At 37.2% G+C, this 16,629-nt stretch overlaps 1 protein-coding gene across 10 annotated transcripts in view; it reads right to left on the bottom strand.

Moving 5' to 3' along the window:
* The window catches only part of ACAP2 (ArfGAP with coiled-coil, ankyrin repeat and PH domains 2), a 156,956-nt gene that overhangs the window by 50,340 nt on the left and 89,987 nt on the right, over positions 1 to 16,629 (bottom strand). For 6 of the 10 annotated variants that reach the window (XR_007924433.2, XR_007924434.2, XM_008266163.4 and 3 more), the window contains 3 exon segments: positions 16,122 to 16,166; positions 12,450 to 12,545; positions 7,126 to 7,200 (listed from right to left, as the gene is read on the bottom strand). Coding sequence is in view for 8 of the 10 variants with exons in the window: in XM_008266163.4 (XP_008264385.1) it covers positions 7,126 to 7,200; positions 12,450 to 12,545; positions 16,122 to 16,166 (216 nt within the window). In the remaining 2 variants the exon portion in view is untranslated. 10 annotated transcript variants of the gene reach the window in all.

Raw genomic sequence — 16,629 nt, 5'->3', positions numbered from 1 at the left:
CAACCTTCCAACTGTTGGTTCACTGCCCAAATGGCCAGAGCAGCAAGATCTGGGCCAGGCCAAAGCCAGGTGCCAGAACTCCATTGGAGTCTCCCACATGGGTGGCAGGGGCCCAAGTACTTGGGCTATCTTCTGCTGCCTTCCCAGGTGCATTCGCAGGAAGCTGGATCAGAAGCTGAGTGGCCAGAACTCCAACTGGGCAAGCAGAAACCCAACATACTGGTGCCATCACGGTAATCTCATATTTCTTTCTTTAAAAATCAGGGAAACTTTAATTCCCTCATTTAAAATTTGAGACTATGATCTATTAAATTTTTGTGAAAATAGGATTAAGTCAGTGGTAGCTTTGGGATCCACAAGGAGGGAAGGCCTATACTTCTGGGAATGGAGAGTCCCTACCTGTACTTCCGGGGAAGAAAAGTCCTTGTCAAGGTTCCCGCGGGTGCCTAAAGGTCAACCAATGAGGATCAGACCCGCCTCAACCTTTAACCCCCATGCCCTGTATCTATAAAAGGAGCCCTCCCAACCTCTGACGTGCGACTTCCCCAGCCCCTGCTCTGTTGGGACCAGGGAACCTCACCTGGAAGCGGAATCCCAAAAAGAGCTTGTGAATTAATTGATTCATCTGCCTGGGAAGATTTGTTAGATGCCGGACACCTTGCAGTCAGTAATAGATGTAACTGACTTCAGTAGCACTCTAAAGATTTCATTTGTAAGTTTTCAATAACCCTGATTAGCGACTTAAAACATAAGACTTTTGGAACCAGCATCATAGCACAACAGGGTAAGCCATCAACTGCAATGTCAGCATCCCACATGGGCTCTGGTTCGAATCTTGGCTGTTCCACTTCTGATCCAGCTCCCTGCTAATGCACCTGGAAAATCAGCAGAAGATGGCCCAAGTCCTTGCGCTCCCACATCCATGTGGGAGACCTGGAAGAAGCACCTAGCTCTTGGCTCCTAGCCTCAGGCTGGCCCAGGTCTAGCCTAGGCTGTTTCGACCAGTTGGGGAGTGAATAAGCCAGCAGACAGAATCTCTCTCTCTCTCTCTCTCTCTCTCTCTGTCTCCCTCCCCTCCCTTTCCCTCTCTCTCTATAACTCTGCCTTTCAAATAAGTCGTTTTTTTAAAAATGATACTTTTGAAAATATACTGCAATACAAGTATTTCTCAAATTTCAAACTATATTCCTTCATATAAATTAATCATTCAATATCAATAACAAATATTTCATAGCACTTAAAATGTGACAGATTACAATATTTAAAATGTGATAGAGTTCCTAATGTCCACAATTAATAATGTTGGATGAAATATATGCTGTTAGAATCTCTTTAAAATGTATTGGTGACCCAACAAATTAAGATGGATTATTCAGTGGCCAGCTTTGTAGCATAGTGGGTAAAGCCACTGCTTGCTGTGCTGGCATCCCATATGGGCGCTGGTTCAAGACCCAGCTGCTCCACTTCTGATCCAGCTCTCTGCTATGGCCTGGGAAAGCAGTAGAAGATGGTCCAAATGTTTGGACCCCTGTACCCACAAGTGAGACCCAGAAGAAGCTCCTGGCTCTTGGCTTCAGATCAGCCCAGCTCCAGCCTTTGTAGCCATCTGGGGAGTGAACCAGCAGATGGAAGATCTCTCTCTTTGCCTCTGCCTCTCTTTAACTCTGCCTTTCAAATAAATAATCTTTTTAAAAATGAATAAAAAGTTTTAAAAATATGGATTATTCAAAGACAAAAGATGAAGTAGAAATTAGAAGCAAGAAGTGGGTAAAGTAAGGAAACCAGTTATTCTTAAGGACATTTCCGTATCAAGAGAACCTGAGCTTTGGTATGCAGCCCAGAAGGCAAAACAAAGATTGGTCAATGAAGAGAATCTAATATAAGCTTTCCCTTTGAAATTTCCAGCAAGATAAGAAAAAATGTAGTTACCACTTCCTTTCAAGATTAGGATGAAGGTTTTAACTAATCAGTAAGATAAAATACAAATTGGAAAGAAACAAACTATCATTATTTGTAGATTATAAGACTCTGTACATAGAACCTCCAAAAGAATCTAGAGATAAATCAATATAAGAAAATAGTTTAGGAGCATTATTCATTAAAAAACAATACAGAAAAATCTATTTTATTTTCTACTATAACACAATGAAACAGTGAAAATATAACTCTTTAATAGATAGCATTTACAATAACATTTGCAAAGTATATAACACATCTAATAAAAGATGTACAAGAAAACCACAAAACTTTATGAAGATTATTAAACTATAAATAAATGGTGACTATACCAACCTCATAGATTAGAAAGTATTATTAAATAAAGACATTAATTTTCTCCCAAACTGATCCCAAAGACCTAACTTAATCCCAATCAAAATCACAAAAACTATTTTTATGGACTCTGAAAAATTGTTCCTGAAATCTACAGAAATGCCAAACTAGGCAATTCACATCTGAAGAGGGGAGAGAAGGAAGCTTTGCTTTATTAAATATCAGGATTGACTCTAACTCTCAAAATAATTAAGACAGCATAATACTGGAACAATTAAGACAAAAAGACCATGGAACAGATAAGAGGGCCTAAACAAGGTTCACACGTAAGGAAATGTGATGTATAATACAGAATACAACAAAGAGCAGTGGAGAAAAAGCAAACTTTTTAATAAGTGATCTGGGTCAACCAATTACAATAGAAGAATAAAAGGAAATTGGAACTTTACTTCATACCATACAGAAATCCCCAAATTACAGATTAAAGGTCTAAACTTGAAAAACAAATCAATACAGAAGATATCTTTGTGATCTTATATTCAAAAGGATTTATTGAACAAGACACAATAAGACTAATATATTATATGAAAAATCTGAAAACACATTTATCTAAAAGGGGGCTTATATCCAGATTATATGAAGAATTAGCTCAACAGTTAGGCAACTTGCTGGAAAAATAACACTAATAGACATTTCACAAATAGGATATACAAATGACTGACATACGGAATACAGTCCTTGAGCTCATTAATCACTAAAGAAGTAGATGTTAAAACTACAATGAAATGTCAATATCTACCCAATTGAGGCAAAAATTTCAAGTTCTCCAATACAACAAGGTAGCAAGGAACAATGAGAACTCTCACACAATGTTGCTTTGGAAAACAATTTAGCTTTATCTATTAATGTTGAACACATATACATACTCTGACACATCAGTTTTACTGATAGGTACAAATTCATTACAAATGGGTACACATATCAGAAAGGAGGTATGTGAATGCTCACAGCAATACTGTTTCTTCAACTGACCAATTTCAATTCTTGAAAAAACTAAACATACTTAAGATATACTTTGTTAATTTTTATTTGCCTGAATTTTTTTTACCTGTAATGCAGCCTTGTGTCAGCATTAAAGGACAGAAAAAAAGTAAGTATTCATAATGAGCAAAAACAGTATTATTTTCTTTCAAGAAAACCACTGGGCTTAAAATCAAAGTTTAATCTTAGATTTAAACCTTTATTACAATAATGAACTGTGTATAAAATAGGGAAACATTAAACATGAATAATGTTCATTAAGTAATGCAATTTAAGCAAATATTCACATATTTCTATAAATAAGCTCTATTATTTTAATTGATTGGTCTCAATTTTAATAATCTTTTCATGATGACATTAAAACAATTTACCCATCAAAGTATGTTGTATACCCTACATATGTGTAATTTTTGTCAATTAAGAAAAAAAGTTATTCAACCAAGCTGAGAATAAAAGTTAATATAACTTTAAATAACACAAAAGAAAACATGGCATTAATCTCACCTAACAATAACTAATTAATTTAAAGATGTTTTATGGGCACTGTGGCACAGCAGGTTAAGCTGCTGCCTGCAATGTCAGCATCCCATATGGGTGCCAGTCTGAGTCCCAGCTGTTCCACTTCCTATCCAGTTTTCCCTGCTAATGCACCTGGGGAAGTAACGGAAGATGGCCCAAGTGTGTTGGCTCCTGCCACCCACATGAGAGATCTGGATGAAGTTTCTGGCTCCTGGCTTTGGCCTGGCCCATCCCCAGCAGGACTGAACCAGCAATAGAGGATATATGTATCTCTCTCTCTCCTTCTCACTCACTGTCACTCTGCCTTTCAAATAAATAAATCTTGAAAAAAAAAAAAAAGGTTTTAGGGCTATCAAAGAAAGAAGTATCTTTCTCTGAAGGGAAGAGAGAACTTCCACTTTGATTATGGCCTTGTCTAAATAAGGTCAGAGTTTGTGAACTCAAGAGGCTTTCATAGCCTTGGCAGCTCATGACAAGAGCCTCACATGATTACTGATGTCATAAATAAGAGTGTCAATTGTTAAATCAACAACAGGAGTCACTGTGCACTTACTCTCTATGTAGGATCTCTGTCAATGTGTTGTACTATGCGAATTAACGGTAAAACTAGTATTCAAACAGTACTTTATACTTTGTATGTCTGCGTGGGTGTGATCTGTTGAAATCTTCACTTAGTATATACTAAGTTGATCTTCTGTATATAAAGATAATTAGAGCCGGCGCCGTGGCTCAATAGGCTAATCCTCCACCTTGCGGCGCCGGCACACCGGGTTCTAGTCCCGGTCGGGGCGCCGGATTCTGTCCCGGTTGCCCCTCTTCCAGGCCAGCTCTCTGCTATGGCCAGGGAGTGCAGTGGAGGATGGCCCAGGTGCTTGGGCCCTGCACCCCATGGGAGACCAGGAAAAGCACCTGGCTCCTGGCTCCTGCCATCGGATCAGCGCGGTGCGCCGGCTGCAGCGGCGGCCATTGGAGGGTGAACCAGCGGCAAAGGAAGACCTTTCTCTCTCTCTCTCTCTCTCTCTCTCACTGTCCACTCTGCCTGTCAAAAAAATAAAAAATAAAAATAAAAAAATAAAAAAATAAAAAAGATAATTAAAAATGAATCTTAATGAACAGTAGGATGGAAGGGGGAGTAGGAGACCGAATGGTTTGCGGGTAGGAGGGAGGTTATGGGGGGAAAACTGCTATAATCCAAGAGTTGTACTTTCGAAATTTATATTTATTAAAGTTTTCTAAAAAAAAAACAGTTCTAGCAGAAAATCTCATTTTTTAATATCACTTCTCTTTAAGCATTAACAATCCATCATCAATTTAATTTTATTTACTGTTATTATTTATTTTGCTTATATTTTGTCCACTGAGATTATCTGTCAGATCTAGTTTACTGTATATATTTTTTAAAGATTTATTTATTCGAAAGGCAGAGTGACAGAGAGGGAGAGATGCATCTTCCATCCAATCCCCAAATGACTTCAACAGCTGAGGCTGGGCCAGGCTGAAGCCAGAAGCCAAGCACTCCAAACAGGTCTCCCACATGGGTGGCAGAGGCTCAAGTAATTAAGCTATCATCTGCTGCCTCCCAAGATGCATTAGCCAGAAGCAGAGAAGCCAGGACGTGAACCAGTACTGATATGGAATGAGGAGATACCAATTAGAGGATTAATCTCCTGCACCACAATATTGTCCCCATACTTTATATTTAAGTCTAAATCAATCTTAACAAAAGCTGATTTGATTGTTCATTACTTAAAGCACTGCCACAAGGCCTCTCATTTCACACTTTCTTTACTGCACTCAATCTTCAACTCTTTCTTTTCACCACACAAAAAATATCATTGATCACATAAGATAAAATAGTATTGTCAGGCATATCACACTCAATTCTTTTAGCGTGAACAAACCAATCTGAGTTTTTTTTTTAACTGTTTCCACCTTTGTCGTTCCCACACACTCTCCTCCTATCCCAGCCTCAGTTTGTTCCCTCTGCATCCCTTTAATCCTTTTTATGTAGGAATAATCCTGTTTTCCTGTAATTCATTTTTATCAATTTGAATGTTTATCTGGGTTAAGAGAGAGGAAGGTACAAAGAGGCCAAAGATGTATTAGAGAAGATAGCAATAACTCAGTTTGCTCTAGGCAAAATTTTTTACTATTTTTAAAAGACTTATTTAGGGGCCGGCGTTGTAGAATAGCCTGGGACGTTGGCATCCAATATGGGTGTCCATTCAAGACCCAGTTGCTCCACTTCCAATCCAGCTTCCTACTAATGTGCCTGGGAAAGCAGCAGAAGATAGCCCAAATACTTGGGCCCCTGCACCTGCATGGGAGACCTGGAAGAAACTCCTTGCTCCTGGCTTCAGCTTGGCCCAGCCCCAGCCGTTGAGGCCATTTGGGGAGTGAAACATCTGATAGAAGGTATCTCTCTCTCTCTCTCTCTCTCTCTTCATCTCTCTGTGTAACTCTTTAAAATAAATAAATCTTTAACAAGAAAAAAATTTATTTATTTGAATGGCACAGTGACAGAGAGAGGGAGAAAGAGATAGAGAGATCTTCTATCTGCTGGTTCACTACTCAAATGGCCACAACAGCTGGGGTTGGACCAGACTGAAGCCAGAAGCAGGATACTCCATCCTGGTCTCCCACATGAGTGGCAGGGGCCCATGTACTTGGTTCATCTTCTGCTGATTTCTGAGGCACACTAGCATGGAACTGGATGGGTGGCAGAGTAGCCAGGACTCAAACCATCACTTCTATATGGGACACTTGGCCTGCTGTGGAGTTTTTGTTTTAAAACATTTTGTTCAAAAATGAGTTTAGATAATAAATCACATAGCAGATGGCTGAGAAGGGGGTAAGGGGAAGAGGTGCTGCCTTAGAGACTGAAGCTAGAAAGTCCATAATACCAAACATATATATTGACACTAATATCCTCCCTCCCTCTTTCTTTTGTCTGACACACACACTTTATTTGGAGTTAGTAATATCCTAAATGAAACTATGAATAACATTTTAAATTCTAAAATAAGAGCTATTTTTAATTTAGTTAAGGCTCTAGGAGATTAAGGGTTTTATGAACTGGTTCAAAAGTATTGCTTATAAATGTTTTGATTAGAAAGATAATAAAATACTCAACATCTAAAATTTTCATTAATTCCCCCCCCCAAAAAGAGGAGAAATTCATCCACATGATTTAATTATTGTAGCAACTCAAAAGACTTGACAAATAGTATCTTGCTTAAACTAATAGTCAAACAATTGTGCAAATAACCTCCTGTAATTTTTCCCTTCAGGTACCTTTTGTTGAATGGTGGAATGTTTTTGTTCCATCTCTCTTTTCTCCTTTGCTGCATCCACAACTAGTCGATCCAACTATAAATGGGCAAAAAAATTGTAGAATTACAACTCAAAGAAAAAAGGTATGGTTATTTTTTCCAATCATAATCCAAGTCATTTCCTAGATAAACATAGCAATAAGTCATTAAATTTAAGTTTACTGAAAAAGGCATTTAGCTAAACTCTAAATACAAGTTTCATGTTTTTCTGTATCAAATCCTCCTTGAGAAGGGCTGCATCTCCTCCTTCTTGTTTCCAGAATAGTCATGGTGCCAAGCATGTGTCACAGGAGGACTTGTTATGGGCACTGCAGTGATACATGTTCAGTACGTAAATAAGGAAAATGACAATCCCTTAATGATTGCTGACGGACCCAGCTAATTTTACTAGTTACAATCAAAGTTACAAGGAGACACTATTGTCCCCCCTACCCCTCAATTAGTAGAAAGCAGGGCCAGGCATTTGGCCTAGTGGTTAAAGACATGGAATGGCATGCCCATATCCCATGACAAAGTGCCTGGGTTCAAGTCCCAGTTCTGTTACCAATTCTAGCTTCCTGCTAATGCATACTTGGGAGGCAGCAGGAGACAGTCACCCATGAGGGAGAGCTGTATTGAGTTCCTAGCTCCCTGATCAGCCCCAGCCAGGGACCACTGCGGGCATCTGAAGAGTTAACTGTCTCTCTCTCTCTCTCTCTCTCTCTCTCTCTTCCCCTAGGTATCGAATAGTAAAATGCAGTACAGCTAAACCAGTGCGAATAGCTCCTACAAGGTCACTGTAATGGGTACTTCCGAGCACTCAAGATGCTTCATTTTTTTCAACTTGCCCTACTGATGTTATAATCAAATCTAAAGGGAAGAAAATCATTCACCAGACACAAGAAAAAGTTTAACAATAAAAGAACAGAAATCACTCATAACACCAAGATATAAAATTATCAATTTTAAAAATTTATTTATTTATTTGAAAGGCAGAGTGACAGATACAGAGAGGGAGAGAAAGAGATTTTCCAAACACTGGCTCACTCCCCTAATGGTCAAAACAACCAGTGCTGGTCTAGACTGAAGCCAGGAGCCTGAAACTCCAACCTGGTATCCCACCTAGATAGCAAGGGCCCAAACACTCAGGCCATCACTTGCTGCTTCCCCAGGCACATAAGCAGGGAGCTGAATCAGAAGCAGAGCAGCCAGGACTCCAATATGGAATGCTATTGGTATTGCAGGTGGTAGCTTAACCTGCTGTGCCACAATGCCAGTCCCTAAAATTACCAATTCTTAAGGTTCATTTCGAAAAAGTTCAAAAAATTTAATGACATCATAAAATCACATCTCTGTCTTGTTTCTTTTCATTAGAAAAGATGTTTTTCCTTTTCGTCACAAGAGAAGTATCTGATTTTCAGTAATACATGATGAGAAATTGTTGGTTTCCTGAATGCCTATTTATTAGAACTAATTACAACTATACATGGTTATAATTATACAAGGAATCTTCAAAAATTTCATGGAAATATGTCTTAAACTGGAGACCATATGAGATGCTGGCACTGCAGGTGGCAGTTTTACTCACTCGCCACAGCACAGGTCCCAACACATCTTTAAAATGTTACCACGTTCTCAGGCTGAGCCTTTCGTGCAGTGAATAAGATGCTGCTTGGGATGTGTGCACCCCATATCAAAGTGCCTAAGTTTGAACTCCACCTCTGTTCTCAATTCCAGGCTCCTACTAATGCCCACCCTGAGAAGCAGGTGACAGCTCAAGTACTGGAGTCTACACCCACATAAGAAACATGGATTGCATTCTGGGGAAACAGACTTCAGCCTGACCCAGTCCCAACTGCTGCAGGCATTTGGGGAGTGAACAAGTAGATGGAACACCTATCTTTCAAAGAAGAAATAAAAATAAGTAATTTTTTTAATGTTACCATGTTCTCCACCTGCCAATTTCAAATTCATCAGCCATCACAATTAAGCTTCTGCCACTTGGGTCTCCAAAAGCATTTCACATAAAGGTAACAAATACCAATCTTGCTGTTAAATCCAATAAAGTCCTAGGTTTCCTTGATCTTCTTTTCCAATATTTGATACTGATAACCACCCCTTCCTCTTCAAGATACTTTTTCTTTGGCCTATGATACTACTGTCTCCTGGTTTCCTGCCTGCTCTCATGGTTATTTCCTGATCTACCACTTCTTACCTAGCCATCTCTTAAAAGTTGGGCTTTCTGGAGCTGGTGCTGAGGCACACCAAGTACAACTGCTGCCTGTGATGCTGGCTTCTCATATGGGCCCCAGTTGCTCTACTTCCAATGTCCTTCAACCCCTGCACCTACATGGGAGACCCAGAAGAAGCTCTTGGCTTCTATCTGGCCCAGCCCTGGCTGTTACAGCCATTTGAAAAGTAAACCAGGGAATGGAAGATCAATATTCTCTTTCTCTCTCTCTCTCTCTCTCTCTCTCTCTGTCTCTCATGCCCCTCTGGATCCTTACCTCCTGCGTGCCCCTCCCTCCCTACTTTGCAATTCTCCCTTCCAAATAAATAAAATAAATCTTTGAATAAAAAAAAAAAAAAGTTGGGGGCTGGCGCTGTGGCATAGCAGGTAAAGCCACCGCCTGCAGTGCCGGCATCCCATGTGGGTGCCAGTTCAAGTCCCAGCTGCTTCACTTCCTATCTATCTCTCTGCAATGGCCTGGGAAAGCAAAAGATGCCCCAAGTCCTTGGGCCCCGGCATCCGCACAGGAGATCTGAAGAAGCTCCTGGCTCCTAGCTTCGGATCATTGCAGTTCTGGCCATTGCGGCCAATTGGGGAGTGAACCAGCAGATGAAGACCTCTCTCTCGCTCACTCGCTCGCTCGCTCTCTCTCTCTCTCTCTCTCTGCTTTTCCTTCTCTCTCTGTATAACTCTGACTTTCAAGTAAATAATAAAATAAAAAAAAGAAAAAAAGTTGATCTTTCTTAGGTCCCTGTCCCAAGTCAGCTTTTCTTTTTACTCAACACTAATGGATCTTGACTTTAATTTACAAAAGTATAATCTTAGGTAGGGTGTCCAGGCATCTATATTTTTAAAAAATAGTTCTATGATTTTGAAAGACCTAATTGTCCCAGAATCAATTCATTTACTATTGTAGTTGCAATTAGAAATTATTTGCTATTGATTCAGTTGGTCTATATTCCTCTCTCTTAACGTCCAGATATATCCACTTACATGTCTTATCCTCAAAAAACCAATACATCTAAACCTGAGTTAATCATGTCTCTCTAGCCTATCTTAACCCATATCTCTCCCCTACTGCCAGGACTCTAGTTTTGGATGCCATTATCTCTTCAGTGAATTATTAAAAAATATCCTGATTATCTTCAATAAGGCCATATTATCCATTGGGCACTAGACACTGGGGCTTAGGTGATTTTCAAGGACCTGAAAACTTATTTGAGACCTAAAGAGGGAAAAAAAACATGCAAACTGAAATTAATAAATTCTAAAAGTATGCAATTATTTCACATAGTTTTTATTATCTAATGTTTGATAGAATGTTTTTATGATCTAATGCTTGATGTCAGATAGAATGAGGAATGCCTAGAACGTAGGGAGGTCTTCCTTTATCCCAAGTCTGGATTTAATGTCCTGTCTGTATGTTTGTTCAGGCAACACCTAGACCCTTCTTGTTATTTAACAACAAAAACAATAACAAAAACAAAACAAAACAAAAAAAAAAACCTTTTCTGCCCTCATTATCTATTTTCTATTTGTTCTTCATATATAGTATAAAATATAAATATAGTATAGGATATATGTATATATATTCTACCAGATCACATGCCTGTCTGGCATTAAGACTATATTTACAGCCCTTTTTCTTTCCTTTCTGGCCTTTTGCCAGTGTGGGCCCAGGGGGTCTTTGGGCCACCCGCCCCATGCTTTCTGGCCTAGATGCTCCTCCACGTGGCTGGCTCCTGGTACTCAGAATGAATCTAGATTTACCTCTCTCCTTTTAGATGGGGGCCCTCACTCTCCTATGCATTTCTCTCACTGAATAAAAAGCTTAAAACGTTTTTTTTAAAAAAAGACTATATATACAGGTTTTTTTAGGTTTCAGCTTGGGATTAAGCACTGGCCATGGGGATATATGTAGAAATAATATGTATAAGTTCTAGGAATTGTTCTCAAATGCAGGGAATGGATCTGTCTTTCCTCCTTCCTCCTAGCTGGAATCTGAGTATGATGGCTAGACCCTGATTAATCATTTTGGATCATGAGGCATTCAGTATCCTGGGTCCCTGCTAGTCAAGTAGCCACCATACCATGCCTTTCACTCCCAACAGGAGAACTGAAATTCAAGCTTTAGGAAGATACTACTGTTTTTAGTTTTCTATCACTTCCAAACAAACCTAATCCCAACTGATATACTCAGATAGAGCACTTCGTACAAAGATTTACAGTCGCTGACTTGTGGGTTTCTTCCAAAATGCTAGGTTCTATAGAGGCAGAAACCAGGGAGTATGTGTAATTCACAGTATATTCTGACACCTCACTCTTTCCCAGCACATCCCACACATACACTTTGGTCACTGAAAAATACAATTCCCATTTCACTTTTTTCCTACTTCCTTAAATCTATTTTTTCATCCTAAATCCCCTACTCTCAGAAAGTAAACTGAATCATCTTCGAAATAAGTCACCTAAAAATTGACACTAATAGATCAAGAAAACTCATTAATCAATAAAAAAAAAATCCCCAGAATAGATGTCACATAAAGCTGCAATCAGATATGAAAAATATTTGGACACAATGAGATTTCAATACATATAGAATTCTTACATGTAATTCTCACATATGTATGTGTGTATGTACACACACACACACACACACACACACAGATGCAAATCTGGGTAAAATTAAAAAGTTCCCAGATCTATAATCTTAAGATTCTAAAATTTTATTATTCAAATAGCAAAACACAATTATTTTAAACATAAGATTTGTAACACAAATGAAAAGCAAATTAGGATACTAACTCATTTAACCAAATGTAAGAAATTTTAAAATATAGTTCTGGATTCTGTAAAACAGCCAATTCATTTTTAAATTCTCCTTTTCAGTACCCTCTTCTACAACATGTAACAACATATGGTTATTTTCACTTTTAATTTTATTTTTGATTACACATTTAACCCATATCAATCTTTTATAGCATCCAACTTCATTAAGTAAATGAAATATGCTATTTTTTTAAAAAAATACAAATTACTGATCTATAATACAGAATCAAGAAATAGCCCAACATTACCTGTGCTCCAAGATCTTTCATGTAGGGTCCGAGTTCACTAAATAAATCATATCCTTGATGAAAGAACGCCAAATGGGCATACATAAAGGATAACATCTAATAAGGGGAAAAGATTACTACTTTAAAATCCATTCCTAGATAAATATTATGCAATTTTAAAAATCCTAACACTAGTTAATGCTTAAAAATTATTCCACAAGAGCCCAAAGTGTCAAACTTATTTAAAACAGATTGTTATTTTTCTTGAATGAATATTTCAGCAATATTTGCAAGTACGGTTAAGAAATTTAATTTAAAAGAAATTTCCTAGTGATTCAAAATTTTAACAATGCCCAAAACTTCAGTTTTTCAGACTATCTCTAGATGATCAAATTCATACAGTTGATTCAAATAAACAAATTTTCAAAAGTTTCACTGTCTTCCTAAATATATTAAAAATATCCAAGGGCTCCTTCAAAATCATTAGCAAACCTCAAATTACAAATAAAAAATGAAATGGTAAGGAGAAATACAAAACCCTCAAAATAAAACAGTCACAGATATTTTACAACCTACTAGATCATTAAGCACAACTTGAAATGGGGGAATCCTTGGTTTTCTTTCCTAAGACAACAAAATGAAGTGAGTCAACAGACTCTTTGAAAAGATGAAGGTCTCTATTTTCATCCCACAAACCCAAAACTGTTATTAATAGCTTGAGTTTTTTTTTCTAATTTTTCCTATGTTTTATCTATTTGTGAAAGAAAAATTACCCTTATTAGTGAAGCTTTTACATGGTAAGGAATTATATAATTAAATGTATAATATGTAAATGATCTTGCAAATATCTACATTATTTCCAGCAAGACGAAGCATCTTTTTAATCCTCTGAAATCCAAAATAGGTCATAAGGTACTTAATATTCAGAATCCCTTTTTTTCTAGTAGAAAAAAAGCAATTTAAAAAAAAAAACGAAAGAAGAACAAAACTCATAAAAATAAATTATTCTGGAATTAGATAATGGTACAATAGTGATAACTATACAATTTTGTGAACATAATTAAAAGTTACTAAATTATATTTTTAAAATAGTAGGGTTAGGGCCGGCGTTGTGGCTCACTTGGTTAATCCTCCGCCTGCGGCGCCGGCATCCCATATGGGCACCGGGTTCTAGTCCCAGCTGCCCCTCTTCCAGTCCAGCTCTCTGCTGTGGCCCGGGAGGGCAGTGGAGAATGGCCCAAGTGCTTGGGCCCCTGCACCAGCATGGGAGACCAGGAGAAGCACCTGGCTCCTGGCTTCGGATCGGCGTAGCTCCAGCCGTAGCGGCCATTTGGGGGGTGAAACAAGGGAAAGAAGACCTTTCTCTCTATCTCTCATTGTTTAACTCTGTCAAATAAATTAAAAAATAAAATAAAATAAAAATAAATTTTCTTAAAAAAAAACAGTAGGGTTAAAGCTAGGGCTTTTCACAAAAATGGTAAATATGCTCATCTATCAAAATATATAGCAAGCATATTAAAAGACAAATTACAAACTAGAAAAAAATATATGACAAAAGAGTAACAGTCTTAATATGTAAGAGAAGTACAATCCTATGAAAAAGACGAACACTCCAAAAAAAACAAGAGATCTCTATGGAGTACACAAGTGACCAAAAATATATACATATGGAAAAAAAAGTGCTCCAATTCATTTGTATTAATGAAACTAAGATCAAAAAAACATGGAACATACTTAAATATTCATTATTGGGTGAAGGTAATTGATGTTATATTATTCCAGGTCAGCAAATTATGACCTGTAAACTATATCAAGCCCCAAAACCTATTTTTGAATAGCAAATGAGCTAAGAGTGGTGTGTATTTTTTCAAATGGTTAAAGAAAACAAAGACATGAAACTTAAAATATAAGAAAAGAAAACATATAAAAGTATATGATCTTCAGGCTTCTGGGTCAATTAACACAGTTTTATTGGAATGCAGTTATAGCCACTCATTTACATATTGTTCACGGCTGCTTTCTCATCACAAGGGCACAGTAAACACACACAGACCACACAGTCTGCAAAATCTGCCATATTTACTAGCTGGTCTTTTACAAAAAAGATTTGCCAACCTCAAGTATATTCACATGGTAGAACCCTTCCTGGCCATAAAAGCCATCCTTAAATGAAGACTACTCATGATTCAATATTGTGTTAGTGAAAAAAAAGAAACTTACAAACAGTAAGTTGAATGATTAAAAAAAAAAAAATTAAACACAGGGCTAGCGTTGTGGAGTGGCAGTTAAGCTACCATTTGCAATGTATCCTAACTATGAGGACTAGTTCAGGCCCTGGCTGCTCTGCTTCCAATCCAGGTCCCTGCCAGTACACCTGGGAAAGCAGTGGACAACCATGTGGGAAACCTACATGGAGTTCCTGACTTCTGGTTTTAGCCTAGCACAGGGGTGTTGCAGGCATTTAGAGAGTGACCCAGTGGATGGAAGATCTATGTGTGTGTGTCTCACTTTCATTCTGCCTTTTGAATAAATAAATCTTCTAAAAATTTAAACTGAATTTAAAAAGCACATTTATTCATATATTTTCAGCTATACAACAGAGTGGTTTTGCCCCTTGTAGTAGGACTTATAAATGTTTTCTATTTTTTATTTCATACATTTTTTCAATTTTCTACAATTAACACACATTACTGTCAATCTGAAAAATGAGAGAAAACACTATCTTCTAAAAAAAAGAAAAAGGCAGGAAATATAATGTCCTTATCTAACAAGATATAACATGAATACAAACATAACATAAGGAAAGAGTTGAGTGCAGACAATGATCTAAAGCAAGTTAAGTACAGTATTTTTTGGAGAAAATTGCTTCAGTAAACAAACTTAAAGAGGAGGAATTATTTCGAGGTTCTTAAAATATGAAAGTATTTGATGCCATACCACACCATCCCTGCCTACCTCCTTGTTAGCTTTAAGACACACACACAAAAAAAGGGGAGGGGAGCAAATTCTTAAAAATGGTATATCACTGTCATATGAGTGAAGAGGACCAGGAAGAAAAAAGATAATCCTCAAATTTCATCCCACAGTTGTATAATGATACACCAAAGAACAAACCTAACACATCATCAATCTAAGAAATGCATTCATATAAGTTCTCAATCTCAAATATTTTAAATTTCTAAATAACACATAAAGTTATAGAGAAAAAACATAAATACTTTGAGTTTGGGCAGAAAAATTTAAAAGCCAACACAAATATGAGGAAATTTAAAAACTAAGTGTAATGCTATTTTATTTTTATAAATTTCAAAACAAATCCTGAAACATTCTCACATGTTTTTACACCAACAATTTCCAGTAATTCATCAAACAGCACTGGGCATCTAGTACATGTAAAGCATCATCTCAAGATAACAAAAGATTTTTAAAAGTAAAGTCTACCTTTAAGGAAACTCACAGTATATTAATAGGTGAGTTACACATAAACAACCATAACATGAAGGAGACAAAAGTGGCTAAGTGTCACATAAGAAACAAAAATAAATATCAGAAAGAAGGGCAGTTAAAAGCCCAGAATGCGTTAAAAAAAAAAAAGCCTAGAATGTATACACTCAATGCTGCTTTAAACACTTAAATAGGTACATTTAGTTATATAGTAAAATACTTAAAATGTTGTTTCAATTAATATCTTACTGATTTTAGGATTTCAGATCTCCTTTTTGATTGAAGAACATTAATCTGAAGGAAAATACATTTGGTTAATCATCCATGCATTACTTTAAAAACCCATAATGCAATATGGTAAAACTTATTCTACTGGTTCAATACTCTTCCAGAAAGCGAATAAAAATAAAATTCAAGGTTTTTTTTCAAGTTTTTATACTTCTTTTACAAAAGCAGTTAGGACAAACATACTTATGAATTTCCTATTCACTTTTGAACTCAGAGAAAAAATATCATTTAAGTTATACCATGGTGGCAATGAAATCATTGACACTTGAACTTCTAAGAAATCTATCTCTCCTGGCCACCAAACACACACACACACACACACACACACACACACTCACTCTTTCTTCTGTTTATCTGATTGCTTATCAAGTCTCAACATATAATTTTAATGCAAATTCTCATCACTTTACCACTACTATCATATTTCTGGACTGCTGCAATATTTTATGAACTAATCCCACTGCTTCCA

The sequence above is a fragment of the Oryctolagus cuniculus genome, chromosome 4 (genome assembly GCF_964237555.1).
Source record: "Oryctolagus cuniculus chromosome 4, mOryCun1.1, whole genome shotgun sequence".
In the NCBI taxonomy this organism is placed as follows: domain Eukaryota; kingdom Metazoa; phylum Chordata; class Mammalia; order Lagomorpha; family Leporidae; genus Oryctolagus; species Oryctolagus cuniculus.
Note: the sequence above shows the minus strand (reverse complement) of the source record. Positions and strands in the feature narration are given on the sequence as shown.